General features: G+C 36.3%; 2 protein-coding genes and 1 pseudogene across 2 annotated transcripts; 2 read left to right on the top strand and 1 right to left on the bottom strand.

Moving 5' to 3' along the window:
* The first annotated feature begins 1,327 nt into the window (after window positions 1-1,327).
* LOC123831429 (olfactory receptor 5M3) lies at window positions 1,328-2,272 on the top strand. The gene has a single exon (XM_045858308.1). The coding sequence runs from the start codon at window positions 1,340-1,342 to the stop codon at window positions 2,270-2,272; it is 933 nt and encodes a 310-aa protein (XP_045714264.1). The 5' UTR covers window positions 1,328-1,339.
* A 10,364-nt stretch (window positions 2,273-12,636) lies between these two features.
* LOC123831472 (olfactory receptor 5M9) lies at window positions 12,637-13,569 on the top strand. Its single transcript, XM_045858351.1, has one exon. It carries the CDS (start codon window positions 12,637-12,639, stop codon window positions 13,567-13,569), a length of 933 nt encoding a protein of 310 aa, XP_045714307.1.
* A 4,158-nt stretch (window positions 13,570-17,727) lies between these two features.
* On the bottom strand, window positions 17,728-18,683 carry LOC123831471 (annotated as a pseudogene).
* Window positions 18,684-21,927: the final 3,244 nt, after the last annotated feature.

Raw genomic sequence — 21,927 nt, 5'->3', positions numbered from 1 at the left:
CCATTATACCTTCATTGTGCCATTGAAAAGCTGTCTCAAGATTTTTATGGGATAGAATTACAGTGTGTGTTCCATGTTCACTGAGGCTGATGGGATCTCTCTCTCCTCTCTTCCTGAGAAAAGTCAGTGCAAAGCTAAACTAAATTTAATAGATTTTTTGAGATAAAAGTTCTCATAGTGTAATTTTACTAGGTAGATTGTGTGTTTCTAAATGATTGGATAGGATATAAAGATTTCTCACTATTATTTGATGAATGGACACTTGTGGATTTTTCTTTATAATCCCTAATAACATTATAAGAGAAACTAGTGTTTTCTTAGGAAAATAATTTGTAAAATATTGTTCTGGAGAAAGGTGCATGTGATACAACCTAGTATTGGAAAATAAGTTTGCAAAACATCCAGGAAGCTTTCTTATAACTCCACTGGATCTCAAAGAAGAGTCAAGCATTGCTTCCTTTCTTCCCTTGGGATATTTCTGTAAGAGTGTATCATGGTTTCAGAACATTTACTTACATTAATACCACTATAAGTAGTAACACTAATCTCCTTGTTTTACTTATTTTTCAATCTCCAGGACACTACAGTAGATGCTACCTAGTAGACTATAATTACATGTGATATGCAAAAGAGTCAGTACACAGGGAATATGTATAATGTATGAATACATATGTACATGAATAAGTGGTTCACCCTTTTAACTTGGTTTTGATGATGACTGTGATTAGTTTCTGTCACTTCAGTTTAACTGAGTTAGAAGTATGTGATTAGATTAAAAATATTATTTTATCTGGCATTTGGAGCTGATGGGTTATTTGATTAATTGGCTTTCTCATGAAGAATATATTTATAATAGCAAAAAAATGGTATAAAAATTTATTTTTGACTTATGATGAAAAGAGAAGTATAACTCTCTATCAATATCTAAAAAATGTGAAACTACCAAAACATGCCAGCATTGGAAAGGAGAGATGTCTAAAAGGTAGTCTTGGAATCTGGCTAATCACAATATTTAATATTAGCATGTTTTAATCACAATACTTAGTGTAAATGCTATATAGTAGAGCCCATGTATTTATTCACCTTAGTGACCACCAGAGATCTGCTGAAAATAATGCAAAAAGCAGTCATAGGCATGTACAAGGAAAACAATGAAAGTGGGCCTTGATAAAAGTATAAATTAATAAATAATTAAAATTTGATTTTCAAATTTATTTCCTTTTTGTGATCACAGAGATTTGTAACTAACATTGGGAAAATGGTCATAAATGATTAACACTTGGTTTTCAAATTTATTTCCTTTTTGTTATCCCAGAGATTTGTGACTAACATTGAGAAAATGCTCAACTTCACTGATGTGACAGAGTTTATTCTTTTGGGACTGACCAGTCATCAGGAATGGCAAATTCTCTTCTTCGTCATTTTTCTTGTGGTCTACATTATCACCTTAGTGGGCAATATTGGCCTGATTTTGTTAATTAAGGTCAGTCCACAGCTCAGTAGCCCCATGTACTTTTTTCTCAGTCATTTGTCATTTGTGGATGTGTGGTTTTCATCCAATGTTACTCCTAAAATGTTGGAAAACTTGTTATCAGAGACAAAAACTATTTCTTACAATGGCTGTTTGGTACAGTGTTTCTTCTTCATCGCCCTTGTCCATGTAGAATTTTTTATCCTTGCTGTGATGGCCTTTGATAGATACATGGCAATCGGGAAGCCTCTGCTCTATGGCAGCAGAATGTCCAGGGTTGTCTGTGTTCGACTGATCTCTTTCCCTTACATATATGGTTTTCTGACTAGTCTGGCAGCAACATTATGGACTTATGGTTTATACTTCTGTGGGAAAATTGAGATCAACCACTTCTACTGTGCAGACCCACCTCTCATCAAAATGGCCTGTGCTGGGACCTTTGTCAAAGAATTCACCATGATCATACTTGGAGGCATTAACCTCTCATACTCTCTGACTGTAGTTGTCACTTCTTATCTGTTCATTCTCATCGCCATTCTACGGATGCACTCAGCAGAAGGGAGGCGGAAGGCCTTTTCCACCTGTGCATCCCACTTGACAGCTGTCACCATATTTTATGGGACTCTCATCTTCATGTACCTCAGACGCCCCACAGAGGAGTCTGTGGAGCAGGGGAAAATGGTGGCTGTGTTTTACACGACAGTGATCCCCATGCTGAACCCCATGATCTACAGTCTGAGGAACAAGGATGTGAAAGGGGCCGTGAACAAAGTGATGAGCAGAATATGTGCAACAAATTAAAATAAAATTGAGTGAATTTTGTCTTCTATGTTATATTTGTCAGCAGATTGTGGCTTAGTACACAGCTAAAGACCTTTTACAGAAGCTAGAGACTGTACATTGAAAAGAAAAAAAAGAAAGACTCACATTACAAGAAAAATAGTAGATCGACCCATTTCTGTTGATGTAAGAAGTGAGGATAACTAAAACTTCATAAATTAACTAATGAAAGGTTATTTGAGTCAAAGTTCACTAGCACACTAATAGAAATTGTTCAAATTCTTAGCTAGAATGAACAGGTTTTTATCTTATTAAAAAATGCCTTAGATGAATTTGGGAAATATCAATGTGCTTATTGAGAGAGTAAACTGGGGCAGAAAAAAATAGTATGTTTTATTTAATTTTTTAGAATGAGAACATACAATATTCCTTGTAAAGGCTGTGAGATTCTGTGATGTTTATTGTTTTTCTGAATATGAAGTGCAGGTGTGTTTAATGACAACTACTTTGAAAATAAGAATCTTATGGTATTTAATTCCTATTCAACTTTTTGGGTTTTAAGAGATACAACATGATGTCTCTCTTTTACAGATTCTAATGACTTCCATAATTCATCCCCAAAGTTGCCAACCACACTGTGCACGTGTCGTGTGCCCCTACCAAGGGTGTCCTGTCTGAATGAAGTGTGGGTGTGACTGTTGGATGGATGGGCCATTTTGAAAGCACTGCTCTCCAGATTCCACTTAACACATTAAAATGATGTGCACATGGAATATTATGCACATCTGTGTCAATACAGTACTTAAATATTTTGAAATAACTTTTGTCTTTGAAAGAAATAAAACATTTAGGATGTTCTCTTTCTTATTACTGATAACCTGTCCTGCCAGGATAATGTTAACATGATTGGGATCTCTGTTTTGCCTCATTTTGTGAAGTACCAGCACGAAGCAGCAACTTGACAACTAGAACTTACTTAAAGGCTCTTTGTCCTCAGTAGCTGCACAAATAACCTGATGTTTTGATGCAGACATGGGTAGCTACAGAAATGTAGTTCACAGATTTAGACTACACATTTAAGTAACTACAAATTTATCTGCATGGATAAAAATATAAAATTATATGGTTGTAATATGAGGAAAAACATTTTTCATTTTTTCTGTTCTTATTTTCCCCAAGGAAAACCCAAAATGCATATGAACTCATTTCCACATACACACATATATATCATGGGCAACTCCTCAAAGCTATTCACATATAAACAAACCATTATTTTAGATTAAATTGCAGTGTTGCTGTGTCTCTGGTTACAAACCATAAACTCCATAAAGAATTTAAGATCTAACTTCTGTAATATTACTTTTGGAATGTGTTACAAGTAATTTGTTTTGAAATTAAAAGCATTTATTGTAGAACTCTTGATAAGCTGTGTTATAATATACTTAAAAATATAATATGAAAGCATTTTTGATGCGATTCACCAGCTGGCAGTGACTGCGGGACGCTGTGCATGGCTCATCAACACGCAAGAAAAACATACAGAGACAACCAAGTCCTGTGGGGAAGTAGGAATGAAATGGCCACTCTCTCTGGTGGGGAGAGAGTGCGCTGTGCCCCGTTCCCCCTCCGGAGAGGCTTTTAATTTGGTTTTCCTTTGCATAGGAGTTTAGGTAAAGCTCATGAAACATTGCCGGGAAGTAAGGATCAAACAATAGATAACAAGGAAGTCTGAGGGCCTATTTTGAGTCAGGATCAAAGAGCTGTAAAACTTTGAGGAACAAACTTACTTTTTCCTTGAACCCTTATCATTCTACTGAGCATTGTAAACAAAGCAGGTTTCACAGAATTTTATATATTCTTTCTTAGGCCTGATCATCCTGGGGAATCTGCCCTTTTCAGCATAGAGCTGCACCACCCTAGTCATTGTTTCAGGCTTAGGTGGAGCAAGGGAAGTAAGGCAACCAAGAGATAAGGAGATTTTCACCCAGACAATGAGGACTCAGGCTACGTCAAAGCCGAGGGGTGAGGGTCCATCACCCCCTTTTGCTGTAGCCCACAAAGTCCTTTCTTGGGGGCCTCCCACGTGATCATGCCTGTCCTAGATTGTTCCCCCCTTTGGGGAATCTTATACATCATTGGCTAACTGACCAAGCATTGGGGTTCAGTTATGAATGAAGCAGCAGAAGCAGCGTTCCTGCCAGGGAGATAAGCTTTTGTCTCCTTGCTGGTTTAGGGTCGAAGGCCACTCCCTCAGCCTTAGCCTTGGCGGGGGTTACAGCTTCTGATACCATGCAGGGCGGTCCCCAACACATTTTAATATTCATAATCTGTTAGCAGGTAAATTTGGATAACCTTTGTTGCTTCTGTTTTTCAAAGGCTAAATGTTTTCCCAACTGAATTTTTGAGAGAATTACTTTAATGTTACATGAAGAATGATGGCACCCAAGATCAATGTTAAATCATGTTCTAAATTTTAAATTAATTTGTGTGTGGTGGACAGTGTCGGGGGTGGGGACAGCATGAAAGAAGGTGAAGGGATGAGCCAAAGAACCTATCCTCACACACAGACACAGTGTGGTGATTGCCTGAGGGAAGGGGGTGGCAGAGGCTGCATGGAAGGGGCAAAGGGGAGGAAAATGGGGACATCTGTAGTAGTGTCAACAAGAAAAATCAAGTTTAAAAAAAGAGGAGAAAGCTAAAATCATTAGATCACTGAAAATTTAAAAAGTTAATTTGTGAGTGACTTTGGAGTATTCAATTTCTGTTATTCATCTAGTTAATTTTCAGGTTGCAGGCTATTATGTCCAATATCTTCTGGTTCATAATTCCCACGAGCTGACAGAACTTAAAAAGAAATTTTGACATTAGCTGAAAATTCAGGATATTTCTGTAAAACATGTTTTAAAATAGATTTTATTGTTACAGTAATTCCTACATTTATCATCTTTGTTATCTTTCAACATCTCCCCTTGTCACTCTTTCATGCTCTTTCTGTCTCTAACACACACACACACACACACACACACACACACACACACACACACACTTTCTTCTTTTCAAAGCTACATTTTCTTGAAAGGGTACATAATATATCATAATAACCTGGTGCGAAAAAGTTCATTGGATGCATTTTCTCCATAGTGAATTAGGAGGAACTCAGGAATTCTGGGTACTTGGGAACTGAAGAATTCAGGAGAAAACTGCTTGAGCACAACTATGTCTATAATTTTTCAGGTTACATTGAGATAGTATACAGTTTAGAGTTTATGAACAAGCCAAGGTTGCATTCTGGGTCTTCAGCTTGCTAACTATGTAAACCTGGTAGAAACACTTAATTTCATAGTTACTTCCCATATGCATATTTTCATTCTTCAACATATGGATAATATTAGTCACAACAATAGAGATGGTGGGATCATACTTATAAAGTGTTTAGAGGTGAAATTGCATAATTTCAGTTTTTTGAGTGTGTCATGTGAAACAGGCATTGTTGTGAAAGTTATCCTTATGTCATCTGAGATCATTAAGTCACACTGCAACATAGTAGTTTCCCCACTCTTCAGGTAAGTATCGAGCTTGGGAATTGTTACTTTTTCACAGTTACGTAGTTATAGTGGTAGAACTATGGTTTGATTCCTGATATGTCTGACCAAAGTTGATGCTTTACTGACTCCCCGAAAAGCTTAAAGTGCACAAGCCAAAATGCTCTGCAATTGACTACTTCATGAATACTTTTAACTGTATACTTTCTCCCTAAATGTTTCCAAGTGATCTATACTTTTGATGCTTCGGGCACCTGTAAACAAACAAAAAAAGTAAGCACAGGGCATGGGTTGCTATGATCATGCATCCTGACACGTGATGTTTATTAGAACTGTAATACAACAGAAAAGAAAGTGACTGCCTAAAGTTTTGCATGATGCAAGCCGAGAATACTTTTCTGACATGCATAAGCACCAAGTGTGAATGAAAGAGGACAGAACAAATATGAAAGTGAGAGATTGTACCATGGTATCAAGAATTTTTATTTCTTAATTTTATTAAAAGAATTGTTTTTCCAATTAACACCCCTTAGCTTCTCCTACCCCTGAGATGTTTCTAGAATTGTAATCATTATTCCTTTCATAATTACCTGGATTGTTCCTTGGGGGGAGATGCTATTAATGTTCCAGATTCCATTATATATTGTAAGAAATTATCATCTGCTTGTCCTCTCTGCTGAAGGTAGGTCCTTAAATTGTATTCTGTGCAATACAGATGAATGCAAGTCTAATTTTTATCCCTGTTTTGAAGAGAAGACTGAAACCTTATTGTTATTACAGTGTTTAAATTTGTGAAATTATATTACTGGTAAATATTTTTATTTCTATTCAGAGTTTATTCAAAACTTCCTAAGAATGATCTTGCTACAATAAGTATGTACAAAATTTTTACTCCTCATTTTTTACTCATCTATTATTCTTTACCAGTTCCATTAATTTGCACATCATTGTTTTAAAAATACATTAATGAAGTTTGAGGATATTGTGTCAGTAAGTATGATTGCACAAGTAATTTTTCTTCATGAAAAATTCCAGAAAGGTTAATAAAAGTGAACTTGGTTTTTTATTTATAAATTTCACATTCTGTATTTTTAATTGTTTTCATAGATGATGCACACTTGTGCAATAAACTAGCTCTATCTCAGAAGTGCCTTGCTTATCTGATCCTGGGTCTCTGGGATTACCTAACTAAGGAAAGATAGGGAGAAGCAGAGGTCCACTATCTTTGTAGTTCAGCCCGTTCTAGGGTCAAACTAAGCTCTTTCCATCAAGGGTTTCATATTAAAAGGATAGATTTATTCAGTCTTGGAGGATAATCAAACTGAATTTTGAATGTGTAAAAATAGAATAATAGGTTATCAGAGAGGTAGCAATATAAGGTTATTAGGGGGTACCACCCTGGAGTTAAAGTAATTGGCTTGTACCTCAGTCTGGTCAATTGGTAGATGTCTGACCCATGGAGACTTTCCTGGCTTTCAGTGAACTTGTTTCCTCATATGTAAAGTGACAGTGCTAATAGAACCTGTTTTGTAACATTTGCATGCAAGAGGTTTCCTGAGCCTTCAATAAAAGTGAATATTCTTACTAATATTATAAAGTTGAGATGCTTGTCACTAGAAAATTTTTTTTCAGAGAGTTTTAATAATATTGGAATATTATAATACATTATATGAAGATCTAGATAACTGGACACTTTTTGAAGAAATCATATGTGTGAATATCTCTGAATATTTGTTCTATGTAACATCCGAGCTAGGCATTTTAAAGAGTCCTGGGATGAACGAGGTAAACTCTCCTACCACAAAGCCAGTAACTATGTGTAGAGGAAGAGAAATAAACACATCACACAAGGACTGAAGCAAACTTAGAGAAGTAGTATTAATTTATGTTTTCTGATACTTTGATGCTTTTTATATGTTTTATACTGACAATGAGATAATAGTAGCATTAACCAAAGCGGAACTCTGTTCATTAGAGAATTATGGGATCCTCCAGCGACGTTAGGAATGTTTACACAGAAAAATCCCTGATCTGAGCTTTCATCTGCCTAAGCATTTCCATACTTATAAAGAGCAAAACAGATGAGATACAATCATGGAACTCTACAGGAAGGGGAAACTGAGATCAGAACTGAGACGGCAGTGTCTAGTCTGTAAGGTGCTCAATTCATTTTATGTATTATATATTTAATTTATGTATTAAGCATTTCAGCGGTAAGAAAATAGTTTATTGAGATTAATGAACTTCTCAAATGGGCCCTGCTAATAATGGAAGGTGCTATGATATCATCAAAGAATTCATGCGTTTTTTTAACATATAAAGGATTGCCTCCAGCAGCACTCATGTTCAACATGCCAGGCTAATATTTCCTCTCCTGAGCTTTTGCATTTGCATCCACTGCTTCCTTCATATTTCTACACAGCTGGCTACTTCTCACTGACTCAGTGGCCACCTCCTCAGAGAGGTCATTTTGACGAGTCTGTCTGTACTCCGCCTCCCCTTATTTCTTAGCATTTTTTAGAATGTTATACATGTGTTTTTATGTTTCTTTTCAGAAGCTTTAGATTGCTCATCATTTTCTAGGCTCTACATGCCTTGCTTACTTTTAGTGTGTTTCTTCTTTTTGGGAGAATTTTAATTTTTTCAATTTATTTATTTATTTATTATTGTTTTATTGTTGTTTAAGTATGGTTGTCTCCATTTTGCCCCCATGACTCTCCCCCACCCCACTCACCCCCATTCCCATCCTTAATCCTGATCCCCTTTGGCTTTGTCCATGTGTCCTTCATGTATGTTCCTTGACCACCCTTCCCCTTCTGTCCCTTGTTATTCCCCTTCTCCCTCCCCTCTGGTTACTGTCAGTTTGTTCTTTGCTTCAATGTCTCTGGTTGTATTTTGCTTGCTTATTTGTTTTGTTGATAAGGTTCCACTTAAAGGTGAAATGATCTGGTATTTGTCCCTCACTGCTTGGCTTATTTCACTGAGCATAATGCTCTCCAGTTCCATCCATGCTATTGAGAAGGATACGAGTTCCTCAGTACTTTCTGCTGTGCAGTATTCCATTGTGTAAATGTACCACAGTTTTTGATCCACTCCTTTACTGATGGGCACTTAGACTGTTTCCAGCACTTGGCTATTGTAAATTGTGCTGCTATGAACATTGGGGTGCATAGGTTCTTTTGAATTGGTGTTTCAGGGTTCTTAGTGTATAATCACAGCAATGGAATTGCTGGGTCAAAAGGCAGCTCTATTTTTAGTTTTTTGAGGAAATTTCATAATATTTTCCACAGTGGTTGCACCAGTTTACATTTGCACCTAAAGTGCAGTACAGTTCCCTTTTCTCCACAACCTTGCCAGCACTTGTTGTTTGTTGATTTGTTTATGTTGACCATTCTGACTGGTGCGAAGAAGTGTTTCATTGTGGTTTTAATTTGTATCTCTCAGATGGATAGTTATGCTGAGCATCCTTTCATATGTCTCTGGGCCCTCTATATGGTCTCCTTGGACAAGCGTCTGTTTAGGTCTTTTGCTCATTTTTTAATTGGATTGTTTGTCTTCATGGTGTGAAGTCATGTGAGTTCTTTATATATTTTGGATATCAAACCCTTGTCCAAGGTATCGTTGGCAACTGTATTTTCCCACACAGTTGGCTCCCTTTCATTTTGGTGTTGTTTTCTTTAGCTGTGTAGAAGCTTTTAAATTCGATGAAGTACCATTTGTTTATTTGCTCCTTTATGTCCCTTGCCCTAGGGGACATATCGGTGAAAATATTGCTATGTGAAATATCTGAGATTTTCCTGCTTATGTTTTCCTCTAGGACTTTTATGGTTTCATAACTTATATTTAAGTTTTTTCTACATTTTGAGTTTATTTTTGTGTATGGTGTAAGTTGGTGGTCATTTTATTTTGTTGCATGTAGCTGTCCAGATCTCCCAACACCATTTGTTGAAGAGGCTATTTTTACTCCATTTTATGCTTCTGTCCCCTTGTTGAATATTAATTGAGCATAGAGGCATAGATTTATTTCTGGGCTTTCTATGCTGTTCCATTGGTCTATGTGTCTGTTCTTATGTCAGTACCAGACTGTTTTAATTACTGTGGCCTTGTAATATAGTTTGTTATCAGGTATTGTGATCCCTCTTACATTGTTCTTCTTCCTCAAAGTTGCTGTGGCTATTTGGGTCATTTATGACTCTATACACATTTTTGAAATGTTTGTTCTATATCTGTGAAATATGTCATTGGAATTTTAATAGGGATTGTGTTGAATCTATAAATTTCTTTGGGTAGGGTGGATGTTTTGATGATGTTGATTGTTCCAATCCATGAACACAGTATATGCTTCCATTTGTTTGTGTCTTCCTTAATTTCTTTCTTCAGTGTTGTTTAGTTCTCTGAGTACAGATCATTTACTTCCTGGTTAGGTTTATTCCTAGGTACTTTATTTTTCTTTTTGCTATAGCAAATAGGATCTTTCCTGATTTTTGTTTATGATATTTCATTGTTGGTATAAAATGGGAAAATTTCTAGAAAAATATAATTTTCCAAAACTTAATGAAGATGAAGCAGAAAGCCTGAACAGACCAATAATATCTGGTGAAATTGAAGCAGTAATCAAACAACTCCAGCATACAAAAGCCTTGGACCAGATGGTTTCACAGGAGAATTTTATAAAATATTTAAGGTAGAGCTAATCCCTATCCTTCTCAGACTATTCAAAAAATCCAAACAGAGGGAAAACTCTGAAACTTTTTTTTGAGGCCAGCATCATCCTAATCTCAAAACCAGCTAAAGACACAGCAAGGAAATAAAATTATAAGCCAATATTGCTGATGAGAATAGATGCTAAATGTTAAAAAAAATGACAAACTGCATTCAGCAATACATTAAGTAGGTCATACTCCTTGATCAAGTGGGATGCATCCTAGGGATGCAAGGATGGTACAATATTTATAAATCAATAAACATAGTACATCACATAAACAAAAGGAAAGACAAAAATCACATGATCATATCAACATATGCAGAAAAAAAACATTTGATAAGGTACAGCATCCATTTATGATAAAAATATTCAGCAAAGTGGTAGTAGAGGGAGCATATCTCAACATAATAATGACCATATGCAAGAAACCTGTAGCCAACATCATACTCAATAGGCAAAAACTATAAGCTTTCTCACTAAGATCAGGAACAAGACAAGGATGTTCACTTTCACTTCTATTCAACATAGTATTGGAAGTCCTAGCCACAGTGATCAGACAAGAAAAAGAAAAATAAGGCATCCAAATTGGAAAGAAGAAGCAAAAATATCATTGTTTGCAGATGACATGATACTATACATAGAAAACCCATAGACTCCATCAAAAAAGTACTCGACCTAATATGTGAATTTGGCAAAACAGGGGGATGCAAAGTCAATATTCAGAAATGAGCATGTTTCTCTTTAAAATTTATTTATTGTTGTCCATTTAAGCATGTCATGCCTTTTCCCTGTTGCTCTCCCCTAACCTGTCCCACCCCTCCTCCAAAAGTCAATTTCCCCCATTGTCTGTGCCCATGTTTCTTCTTATCTTATTAGTAAGCTATACTTCTGTTACAGCAATTCCATCCTTAAATTATCTTACTTGTATATTTATTACTTATACATTTTCAACAAGAATAAAGTGTAATGGAATGTAGACTCTTATCTACTTTGTTCACCCTCATATTTTTATCTACAAGTAATTTATATTAGTTGTAGATGCAACAAATATATTTGACATGTAATTAGCTTTGATATTTGTAAAATAAATTAATGTAAGCGATTGCAAACAGGCCCATTTGTAGTTCAGCAATATACCCTTTAAGTACTATTATTATGCAGAGCTTAAATTCTCAAGATTGTGCTAATCCTATATTTAAATCCTTGAGAACTTATGGTAAGTGTTTAGCTCTTGGAGAGGTGCAGTAAGACAGGAATATGTTGTTTGAAGAGCTTTTTCTTGCAGTGACACCAAATTTATATATGAATAATAAGGCATAGAGTTGATTGGTTCCCTGAAACAAGACATACTAGTCATTACAACATGTTACTTAAACTGTACCCCGAGGCATTTATCTATTGATGTGATTTTGATAGTGGGTGCTAGGTGATTAGACCACTTGTAGTTTCCTTTTCTGAGATAATTGTACAACTGAGAGAGTCTAGGCTGTGAAGTCCCTCTTACCTCACCCCTGCAAATAGTGGCAATCAGACAAGCATAACGTAGCTAAACAAAATAAAATATGACTAGAAATTTCATATTAGGAAGCCTGTGATATCATATGCTGGCTTAAGTGGGACAAATATGTTAATAACTAGATTGTAATACCAGTGTGTTGAGACACTAGTTGAAAATTCTGACTACAATTTTATTTTCAAAAATCCATGTACATATGAATATTAACACTTTTTAAAAATAAACCAGTCCATATGGAATAGGATTTAACCATTCTTTGACAACCTTCAGTCTGACTTTAGTCATATTTGTTCCCTGTGATTTTAACATTAGTGTCATAATCTCGCAAAATATAAAGGCCTATTTTTAAAATGCATTAGCAACTAATGTAATTTTTTCTTTTACAAATAGAAAACTGATAAATATTGATGGTAACTACTTATAACACCTGTTAAAGAAAACAATTATGCCTATATATTCTTATCTTGGACATTGTGAGAAATTCACATCAATTTTTAGATTATTTGAATTAGAAAAAAGATAAATGTGACTTAAAATTTCAAAAATACAACAAATCCATTTATATTTTCTATTATTTTTAATTTCTCCACAGACTTTAACAGACTGAGTCTATGTGACGACAATGCCAAATTTCACGGATGTGACAGAATTTATTCTTCTGGGATTAACCAGTCGCCAGGAACTTCAAGTTCTTTTTTTTGTGGTGTTCTTAGTAGTTTACATAATCACTCTACTAGGAAACATTGGTATGATCATTTTGATCAGCATCAGTCCCCAGCTTCAGAGCCCTATGTACTTTTTCTTGAGTCATTTGTCTTTTGTGGATGTGTGGTTCTCTTCCAATGTCACCCCCAAAATGCTGGAAAACTTATTATCAAAGACAAAAACCATTTCCTATGCAGGGTGTCTGGTGCAGTGTTACTTTTTCATTGCCCTTGTCCATGTGGAGGTCTATGTCTTGGCTGTGATGGCCTTTGATCGCTACATGGCCATCTGCAACCCTTTGCTTTACAGCAGTAAAATGTCCAGGACTGTCTGTGTTCGGCTCATTTCTGTGCCCTATGTCTACGGATTCTCTGTTAGTCTAATATGCACACTATGGACCTATGGCTTGTACTTCTGTGGAAACTTTGAAATCAACCACTTCTATTGTGCAGACCCTCCTCTCATCAAGATTGCCTGTGGGGGCATCCACATCAAAGAATACACAATGATTGTGATTGCTGGAATTAACTTCACATATTCCCTCTCAGTGGTCCTCATCTCCTATACCCTCATTGTCATAGCTGTGCTACGCATGCACTCTGCTGATGGAAGGAAGAAAGCATTCTCCACATGTGGGTCCCACTTGACAGCTGTTACCATGTTTTACGGGACTCTCATATTCATGTATCTTAGGCGGCCTACCGAAGAATCTGTGGAGCAGGGGAAAATAGTGGCTGTATTTTACACCACAGTGATCCCTATGTTGAACCCTATGATCTACAGTTTGAGAAACAAGGATGTGAAAGAGGCAGTCAACAAAGCAATCATTAAGGCAAACTTGGGGAAGTGAAACTACTGTAGTTATTTTTGTGGTGTGATGCTACCTATTATAAATGCCCAGGCATAAAAGCCCTAGCTCAAAAAAGATTTTCTAAAGACACCTCTTATACATGATCAAAGGCTTAAACTAATACAGTGATGCTTTACCCCAAGAATAGACTTGAATGGTTAGCTTACTTCATCTTCTATATGCAACCATATTATTGAATCTGAATATTAATGTCATTCACAGTGTATACAAGATTGTGCTAAGTGTAGTCATTGGAAGAACTAATAAATAAGTTTAGATAGAAAATCTTAATTTGGAGGCACTCTTGTTGAAATCAAACATAGTTTCCTATGATATATTTTGCATATATATTTCATGAGAGAAAGAACAAGTAAGAATTCATCTCCTTTCTATGAATACAGGAAGCTGATAGACACTGATTTACCAAAAAAGTATTCTATAGTGTTTATGTACACATGGATTTTTGAAAATGAAATTGTTTTCAGGACCTACAACTACTTTCTCAATACAATCATAAGATTTGTCCTCAGTATGTATTGTTTTATAGTAAGTAATGTTTGTATTTCAACAATCTGTTTAATTACCCTTATTTTTTGTTTTAGATTGTAGTATAAATTCCCTGATGTTAAAAGGGTTAAATGTTTATGACTAAAGTTTTTCCTGCCCTCATCATAATAAAAAATAAATCAGTATAAGGTTTCTGATATTTAAAGTCTGACCTTTGTCCTATTAAACCTTTGGTTGACATGATTTGAAACTATCATTTGATGCCAATTCTTCCTACTCACATTCAATGTTTTGGTTGTGTTTCTCCCAGGTTAAGCCAAGCTTTTAGCACCTGGAGTGAATCACCCAGATAGCAAACACTGTCAACTAAATGCTGTTGCACAGAGCATGCATTCCAATGTAGTAAATACAGGTCAAAATGGTATCCCTTTGGGTCTTATTAAAAATCTTCAAAAGCTCACTGTTCAGTTTATCTATGTAGATTGGGGCATCTACAGCCTACATCATCTACACTCCGTTCTTTCTACAAGTAGAATACAAATCTGTCTACCTTTGCTGATTCTTGTTAACTTACCCATATAGGGCAAATGGAAAGTAGAAGTTATTGCTAATGAGTGAGTTTATCCTTGTATAAGTGCTTATCTAATTAAAAGGGGTACACACATGCATATGTGAGGGAGGACTCTGAGAAGCAGCATATAGTTGTAGCAATACCACCAGTAAGATGCACTAATTAAGAGACAGTATTGCAGCTCAGATTAACATGCCAAATAAGCATGGGCCACTTTTCCTTAGAATGGATGCGAGGAAAGGCAGATGGTGGAGGAAAGGGAATTCTTATTCATAACTTTAAAATCTGAGTAGGGGAAAAGGGTACCATTGGTTGGTATTGGAAACTATGTTAACAAAGCATTTTAAAAAATGTTTTTAAACAACTCATGTTTGTTTCTAAAGGGTTAGTGTGAAGCACAAAATGTAGGGCTGCTCATGGAATAACTGCTTTCATAGAGATTGACATTATGACCTGACATTCTAAGACCGTATTTTCTGTGATCCTCAGGGCAGAGATATTGCTACTATTTAAAAAATGCTGACCATCCAGGTATAAACTACAGTTCTCATTTTCTCTTAACAGCCAGGTCTATAACTTTGTTATGAAGTTTTGTCAATGAGCTGTTAGTAGAATGTTATGAATATAACCTAAGGATCATCACCTCAAGGTATAAGCCACTAGACCTGGATATTTCCTTTCCCCTGCCCACTGAAAAACGTTGCCACTGAAATTCTTGCCCTAGACCCAAACATGGAAGCCACACATTGAACGTCTAATGGTCTTACCTTAACCCCTAACTCACACTGTTGCCTGAGAGAGAAATACAATTCTATCTTATTGAATGAATCACTGTAATTGGGGGGTTCACTAGTTATACCACTTAACCTGTATCCTCATCTTCCCTTAAAGTGTTCTTATAATACTTTTTCAGAAATATGACTCTTGTCATCTCCTCTCTACTTCTTAGAGCAAATTTTTCTTTGAGGGTGATAAAAATCTCCTCAGATATTTGCCTATTCTCCTGGTATTGAATAAAGTAACCCTGGTCCTCTGTCCTAACCAGAAGGAGGTAAAAACCCAAACTTCTGGTCTTAGATTTGGGTTATAACCCTTCTGTCCCCCTGCTTTGATGAGTCCTTAGACTTGTCATGGCCTCCAATTGTCCCAACTTCTGGGCCACTTCTCTGCACTAGCATTTTTAGATATTTATAAGCCTTTTTCTTGACCTCAGGATTTCCCAGCTATTTTTTTCTGCACTGTTTGTAGGTATGGACTAAGTAAGCTTTCATCAGACATGTGACTGACACACATCTTTAGCTATTGTTCCTTATGGGTTGAATTGTGTCCCCCCAAAATATATATTGAAGTCCTAAGTTCAAGTACCTCAGATTAACATGATTTGAAAATAGAGTTATTTCAGATGTAATTAGTTAAGATGAGATCATGTTGTAGTAGGCTGGGCCAGCCATGCCCCAGTCCTCCTTCTCACTGTGATATGGTGGATGGAATGCCTGGGAAGATGACCCTGACTTTGATCTCCCCATTTCCTAGTGTCTGTCTCCACTGCCCAAGTCTCCATATTCTTCTGAGTGTCCCAGTTCTGATCTGTTAGGTAGAGTAGTGGTAATGGTTTTGAAGTGTTGAAAAAGGCATGCGGTGTAGGATTAAGACTTATTAGAAACAGTTTATTATCAGGAACGATGAGAAGCACATTTTTTCCCCATGGCTAACTGCAAATACAACCCAAAGAGACAGACAGCAGCCTGGCCATAAAAGTTCCACAGAGACTATGCTTCTGAAAACCCTTGGTTCACTCCCTCATTAAATGTGTCCCACTTTTGCCAGGGCCTTGCAAACACAAGATGTGCAAGTGTCCATGGGTAATAAAAACAAACTGGTGAATGGTTTATTTGTCTGTGTACATGAAACAGAAAAAAAATAAAATGGGAAAATTATAACCTATTGGAGAATGTTGGGAATGTTCATTTCCATCCCACAACTAGTCCAATGAATTAGAAAGTGGAATCATTCTGTAGCTCCTTGGAACCCGGTTATTATTGTATAGACTTCAGCTCATTATTAACAAAAAAATGGATTTATAACACATTACCTAAATATACTACTTTTGAACTCAAGTGCTTCATAGTTACTCTTGAAGATAATTTCCATTTTAAGGGATTTTCAACTTCTGACTTAATTCCTTTCTCAAAGAGGGGTAATGCTTAGTTCCCACAGTTCTTGAGTCCAGCCTTTGAGAAAGGCTTTTGAATACTTGAACCTGCTGTGACTGAGAGGCCCTGGACTCTGGGTTGTGACAGGCGCTGAGAATTAGTCCAGCAAGTATACTTTTAGTAGTTTTGTGACTTTGTAGCAACCTTATCTGAATCCCAAAGGAAAGGCACAGATTCCTGTATGACGCACTAACCTTTAAGTCCTACTCACATTGCCAGTCTCAGCTTGAGCCCTTGCTGCTGGTGGTCAGAAATATGGCTCTTGAGTCATGAATTCTTTCCCACCCTCCACTTTACTGCATAAACTTTGCACTACTGTCTTAGCTTTTTAACATTCTGCTATGGAATTACAAAACAAGTAATACCAAAATAACAGCAAAGATATTCTCTTTTCTTGAGTACTTGCCCTTGACAATTGATAGTGATGACTTTCAAGACTAATTTCTCTGTGATGGTGCCAATTCAGTTTAAGAGCTTAAAAGTCATAATTATAATTCAGTGTTTTCACTCTAAAATCTGTACCATTTGACATGAAGGTGGACAAGAAACTTACTTCATCACCCTCCTTATCCCCTTTCTGTCTTCTGCTAGTATACAAAACCAAAACCACATCTCCAAGGAACAGCTAAATCTTCTTATTAGTTGACTAGAAACTCTCCAGGTCTAAACTATGAGTCACATACCTAAACAGCAGTAATTTGTTAAAAAATTAAATTCTACTTTCTTTAAATATTTAATGTGTTATAAACTATATAAAAATAGAACTCATGTATAAAATAATATTACTTATATGAAAAATGGTAAAAATGTATTAACTTCATCTAAAGATCATAAAATCAACACATCTGCATATGGTCTTGTTCCAAGTCACTTTTTGAAGTTTATTAGAAGCAAGCCATAACATTTTTCAATGGATTTTCTCAAGGCACTTTTTACCTCTTGGTTCCTCAAACTGTAGATCATGGGGTTCAGCATAGGAATGACTATTGTACAGAACACTGAGGCCATTTGTCTGTGTCAAGGGAGTGGTTCGGTTTTGGCTGCAGATACATGAAGATCAGGGTCCTGTAGAATATAGTCACAGAAGTCACATGACAGGCACAAGTTGAGAATGCTTTGTACCTCCCTCCTGTAGACTGGATTCTCAGAATGGCAGCCACAATGTATAAGTAAGAAATAAGGACAGTGGTCAAAGGGCTGGTCATGTTGAATCCAGCGAAGATGAAAATCAAGACCTCTTTGAGGCTGGAGTCCCAGCAGGCAAGGAACATTAAAGGGACATCATCACAGTAGAAGTTATTAAAAATATTGGGGCCATGATAGACCATTTGGAAGGTAACAACTGTGTGGAGCAAAGCAACAGAAAAGCTGTATAAGTAGGGGCCTGTTACCAGCTGCAGACACACCTTTCGGGACATGATCACCTTGTAGACAAGAGGATTGCAGATGGCCACATAGTGGTTGTAAGCCATTACCACAAGAAGAAACATCTTCAAGATCAAGAAGTTCAGGAAGAAGCCCAGCTGTGTTGCACATGCATGGAAAGATATAGACCTGTGCTAGGTCAGGAGGGTCTCCAGGAACTTGGGGGCTATTGAAGAAGAATAACAAACATCAAGAAAGGCCAGATTACTGAGGAAAAAGTGCATGGGCATGTGAAGTTCAGCACCCATTTGGAGTAGTGAAATCATCCCAATGTTTCCTACCAAAGTTAGAGTATAGTCCACTGAAATGAACAGAAAGAGAATGATTTCAATCCCCCTATGCAGTGAAAAGCCCAAAAGAATGATTTCTGTCACCGGGGTGCTATTCCGTTCAGCCATTTATTCCAGGGTCTCAGCTGCTGAAAAAAGATAAGATAGAGCCAGAAACAAATCATTGGGACTGAGGAACTGTTATCTGGCACCAACTCTAGTGTGCTTTAGCTTCAGAAGCCATTGTTCATTGAAGTAGAATATCAGAACAACCAAATACATTTTCAAATTATCATCTCTCTCTATATATAATTTTACAAGGCAAAAAATTGAGAGACAATAAAAAATAAGTCAATTGAAAACTTTATAATAAAGATTAAAAAAACAAAAAGAACTTTCTATGTTTGTAGATATCTTAATACTTTAGATTTAGCTCATTTAAATTATATTGGATAAGGAAAAAACTTTAAAAAATTTCTGGTGCTTTATTTTCTTGGTGGAATGAAACTATAATGTACTATTTTGATCTCTTTGAATAGATTTTTTTCTATTTTAACAATTATATATTATTTTAAATGGAAAGTTAAGCAGGATATTCAGTGCAGAGAAAACAAAAGGGGAAATTTTCTATTTATTGGTCAGACAAATTTTGAATATATATATCTAATCATGTGTATATACTGTTTTCTAAAAAGAAAAAAATCTTGTGAACAGAGCTAATATATATATATATTTAAATGTAGTTCTCCAAATTAAAGTGTTCTATAGTGTTCTATTTTAACTACTTTCTCCATTTATAATCTTTGCTAAAGTTTCCGTGAAATGGCAAAAATTTCTGCTTTTAAAAGGTGGTCATCTTTTTGATAAGAGAAAGAATAATTTCAGGAAGTAGTACTCCAGTATTTTCATGTTTGAATGTTATCATTGATAAAGCGATGACTTTTGTCTTTACAATTATGAATATATCAGTATCACCTCATGGTCCAGGCTTAGGGGTTCAAGCTGTCAGTCAGTCAGCAACCTGTACAACTATATGAGGAAGAAGGGAAATAAGACAGAGCAAGACTGTGGGCAGTTTTCTTTAGGTTGCTAAAAGTCACCTCCCCTTATTCCGATTCTATGTTCATAGAAAATACAGAGCAGTGTCTTCCTCCAATTGCCACAATATTCATGAAGTCTCCTCACCTCCTCGACCCTCCATGTCCTCCCATCTCTACCTCCACACCAGAATTAATGCAGCTTATTTTTCTGCATGTAACTCATCTATGATTATAACCACCTTCAAGGTGTGTTTATTGGAAATTATAAGCCTTTTTCCATCTGTATGGCTGAGAAAGCTAACCTTAATTTTGGGATTAAAATAAAATAAGAAATTGTCACCATATCAAATTTGAATGACTAAGTAAAAAGTGTATAAATAGAAAGAATACCCCCTTCTCTTCCCAAAAATATTGTCCAAAAAGAAATGCTTTTTAACAGTTTGGTGAAAGTGCTCAGAAATTCTCTTTTCCTTCTATTGACTCAATTTAATAGTATAATTTATACCTAGTGTGTTCTCCAAAATCAAAACATCTCTCTCTCTCTTTATATATATATATATATATATATATATATATATATATATATATATATACACACACACACACACACACGTATATGTATACACAAACACACACATACATGCATACACATAAAATCTGACATGAAAACAACTTTCTCTCTTATCCATTTACTTTCTTGTTGGTGGAGCCAAAGCCTACTTTGTGGGAGGAGTGTTTGGATGAAATTGTTGAACTCTCTTGTCTTTCTGAACTGGCATCTTAATACAGCTATTAGAACCACAGCTCACTGTCTTGGTGTAGAATAAAAGGGGAACTGAGGAAGTATTGGCCTGGACAGCATTTTTCCACTTCCAGACATAGGAACATGTTGAATCTGGTCCTACTTGCAGTTTTGCACGATAAACATCACTTTTGATGTTTTATAAGTAATTAATGAAATTTTAGCATTGAAGTTCTTTTCTTTGCACACATACTGTAACCAGTTAATTTTCCTTCCTTCTACATCCATAGTAAAAGGAAAAACATGAAAACCTATACACCCTCATCAATTTCAAATTTTGAAAAGACCAGCTTCCATTTTTGCGTATTATTTTCACCTGTGAATGTCTGATACACATTTTTTTAAACCACCCAAATTTTCACCTGAAAGGCAACTCTCTCACACACACACAAATGCTCTTCTTCAACAGGAATTGGCTTCTGAAGTTTGATTAACAGATAAAAAAAGTTTTTGTCTTCCAAAAAAAACGTGCCTAAGTCTTAGGGGGCCAGTGAGGGAAACATTTTGGGAGAGTTACGAAGGTTATTTCATTTTGGTGGATAGATGTCAGCTTTACTAGTTGGAGCAGAGTAAGACAGGGTCATCTACTTTCTTTTTAGAGGAAAAAATGGTGGGTGACTTGAGGCAAGGGGGCTATGGAAACGACCTGTTAACCTACTTGGTTGTGGGAGAAATCTCCCCCTGACTGTTTCCACAGGGGTCTCCTCCCCAGTGACTCTCTGGGATAGGGAGGGTATGTGTGATACAGGCCTTGACGGACTGAGTCCCTATTCCCTACAGTATTAATGCCTAAGGTTCCCCAGACTTGACTGCCCCAAGGTTACGGCCCTTGTGAGTAGAAATATCCAAATATCAGCCTATAAAAACAAAGGTAAAGTTAGTTCATATTTGAACTAGAATAATCTCACTGTGAAATCACTAGTCTTTGGTGATGTGTATGCAATACAATTTGTATAATGAAAACAGAGAAAAGCAAAAATAAATGGCAAGCAATTTAAGTATTGAATCCACTTCTAATATATTGTCACCATTTGTTTACACTTGTCTCTCTTCTTTCCCTGTGGTCTGAGTCAGAGGGGTTCTGATGTCATCATTCAGTGTACTGTTTCTACCTTCCTTTCAAGTAAATTTGCTGTATGCATCCTTGCCCTCTCCAGTTGATTTTTAAAGAGTAATTATTTTAAACAATAAATTAGACAGTGAAGTTATATTATCTCACTCCCTGGTATAGAATCTTGCAATGGTTGTGCATTTCACCCCCAGTAAAATCCACAATTCTTTCTAGGTCCCACAAGATCCAGAAGCATTTGGACATTGGTAGGCTTTCTGACCTCAATGATCTTAATCCCTGCATCCCTATTTGCATCCTTCTATCCACACTGACTTCTAGTACTCCGGGCACACCAGCCTTAGGTATTTCTATTTGTTCCCTTTACTTGGAATGCTTTTTTTTTTTTTTAATCTCATGCCTTCTTCACCCCTGGGCCCTTCTGTAGAGGTGAAGATTATCTGGGTCACATAACATCCTGTG

The sequence above is a fragment of the Phyllostomus hastatus genome, unplaced genomic scaffold (genome assembly GCF_019186645.2).
Source record: "Phyllostomus hastatus isolate PE091 unplaced genomic scaffold, TTU_PhHast_1.1 phas_scaffold_177, whole genome shotgun sequence".
NCBI classification, from domain to species: domain Eukaryota; kingdom Metazoa; phylum Chordata; class Mammalia; order Chiroptera; family Phyllostomidae; genus Phyllostomus; species Phyllostomus hastatus.
This window is presented reverse-complemented; position numbering and strand designations above follow the sequence as displayed.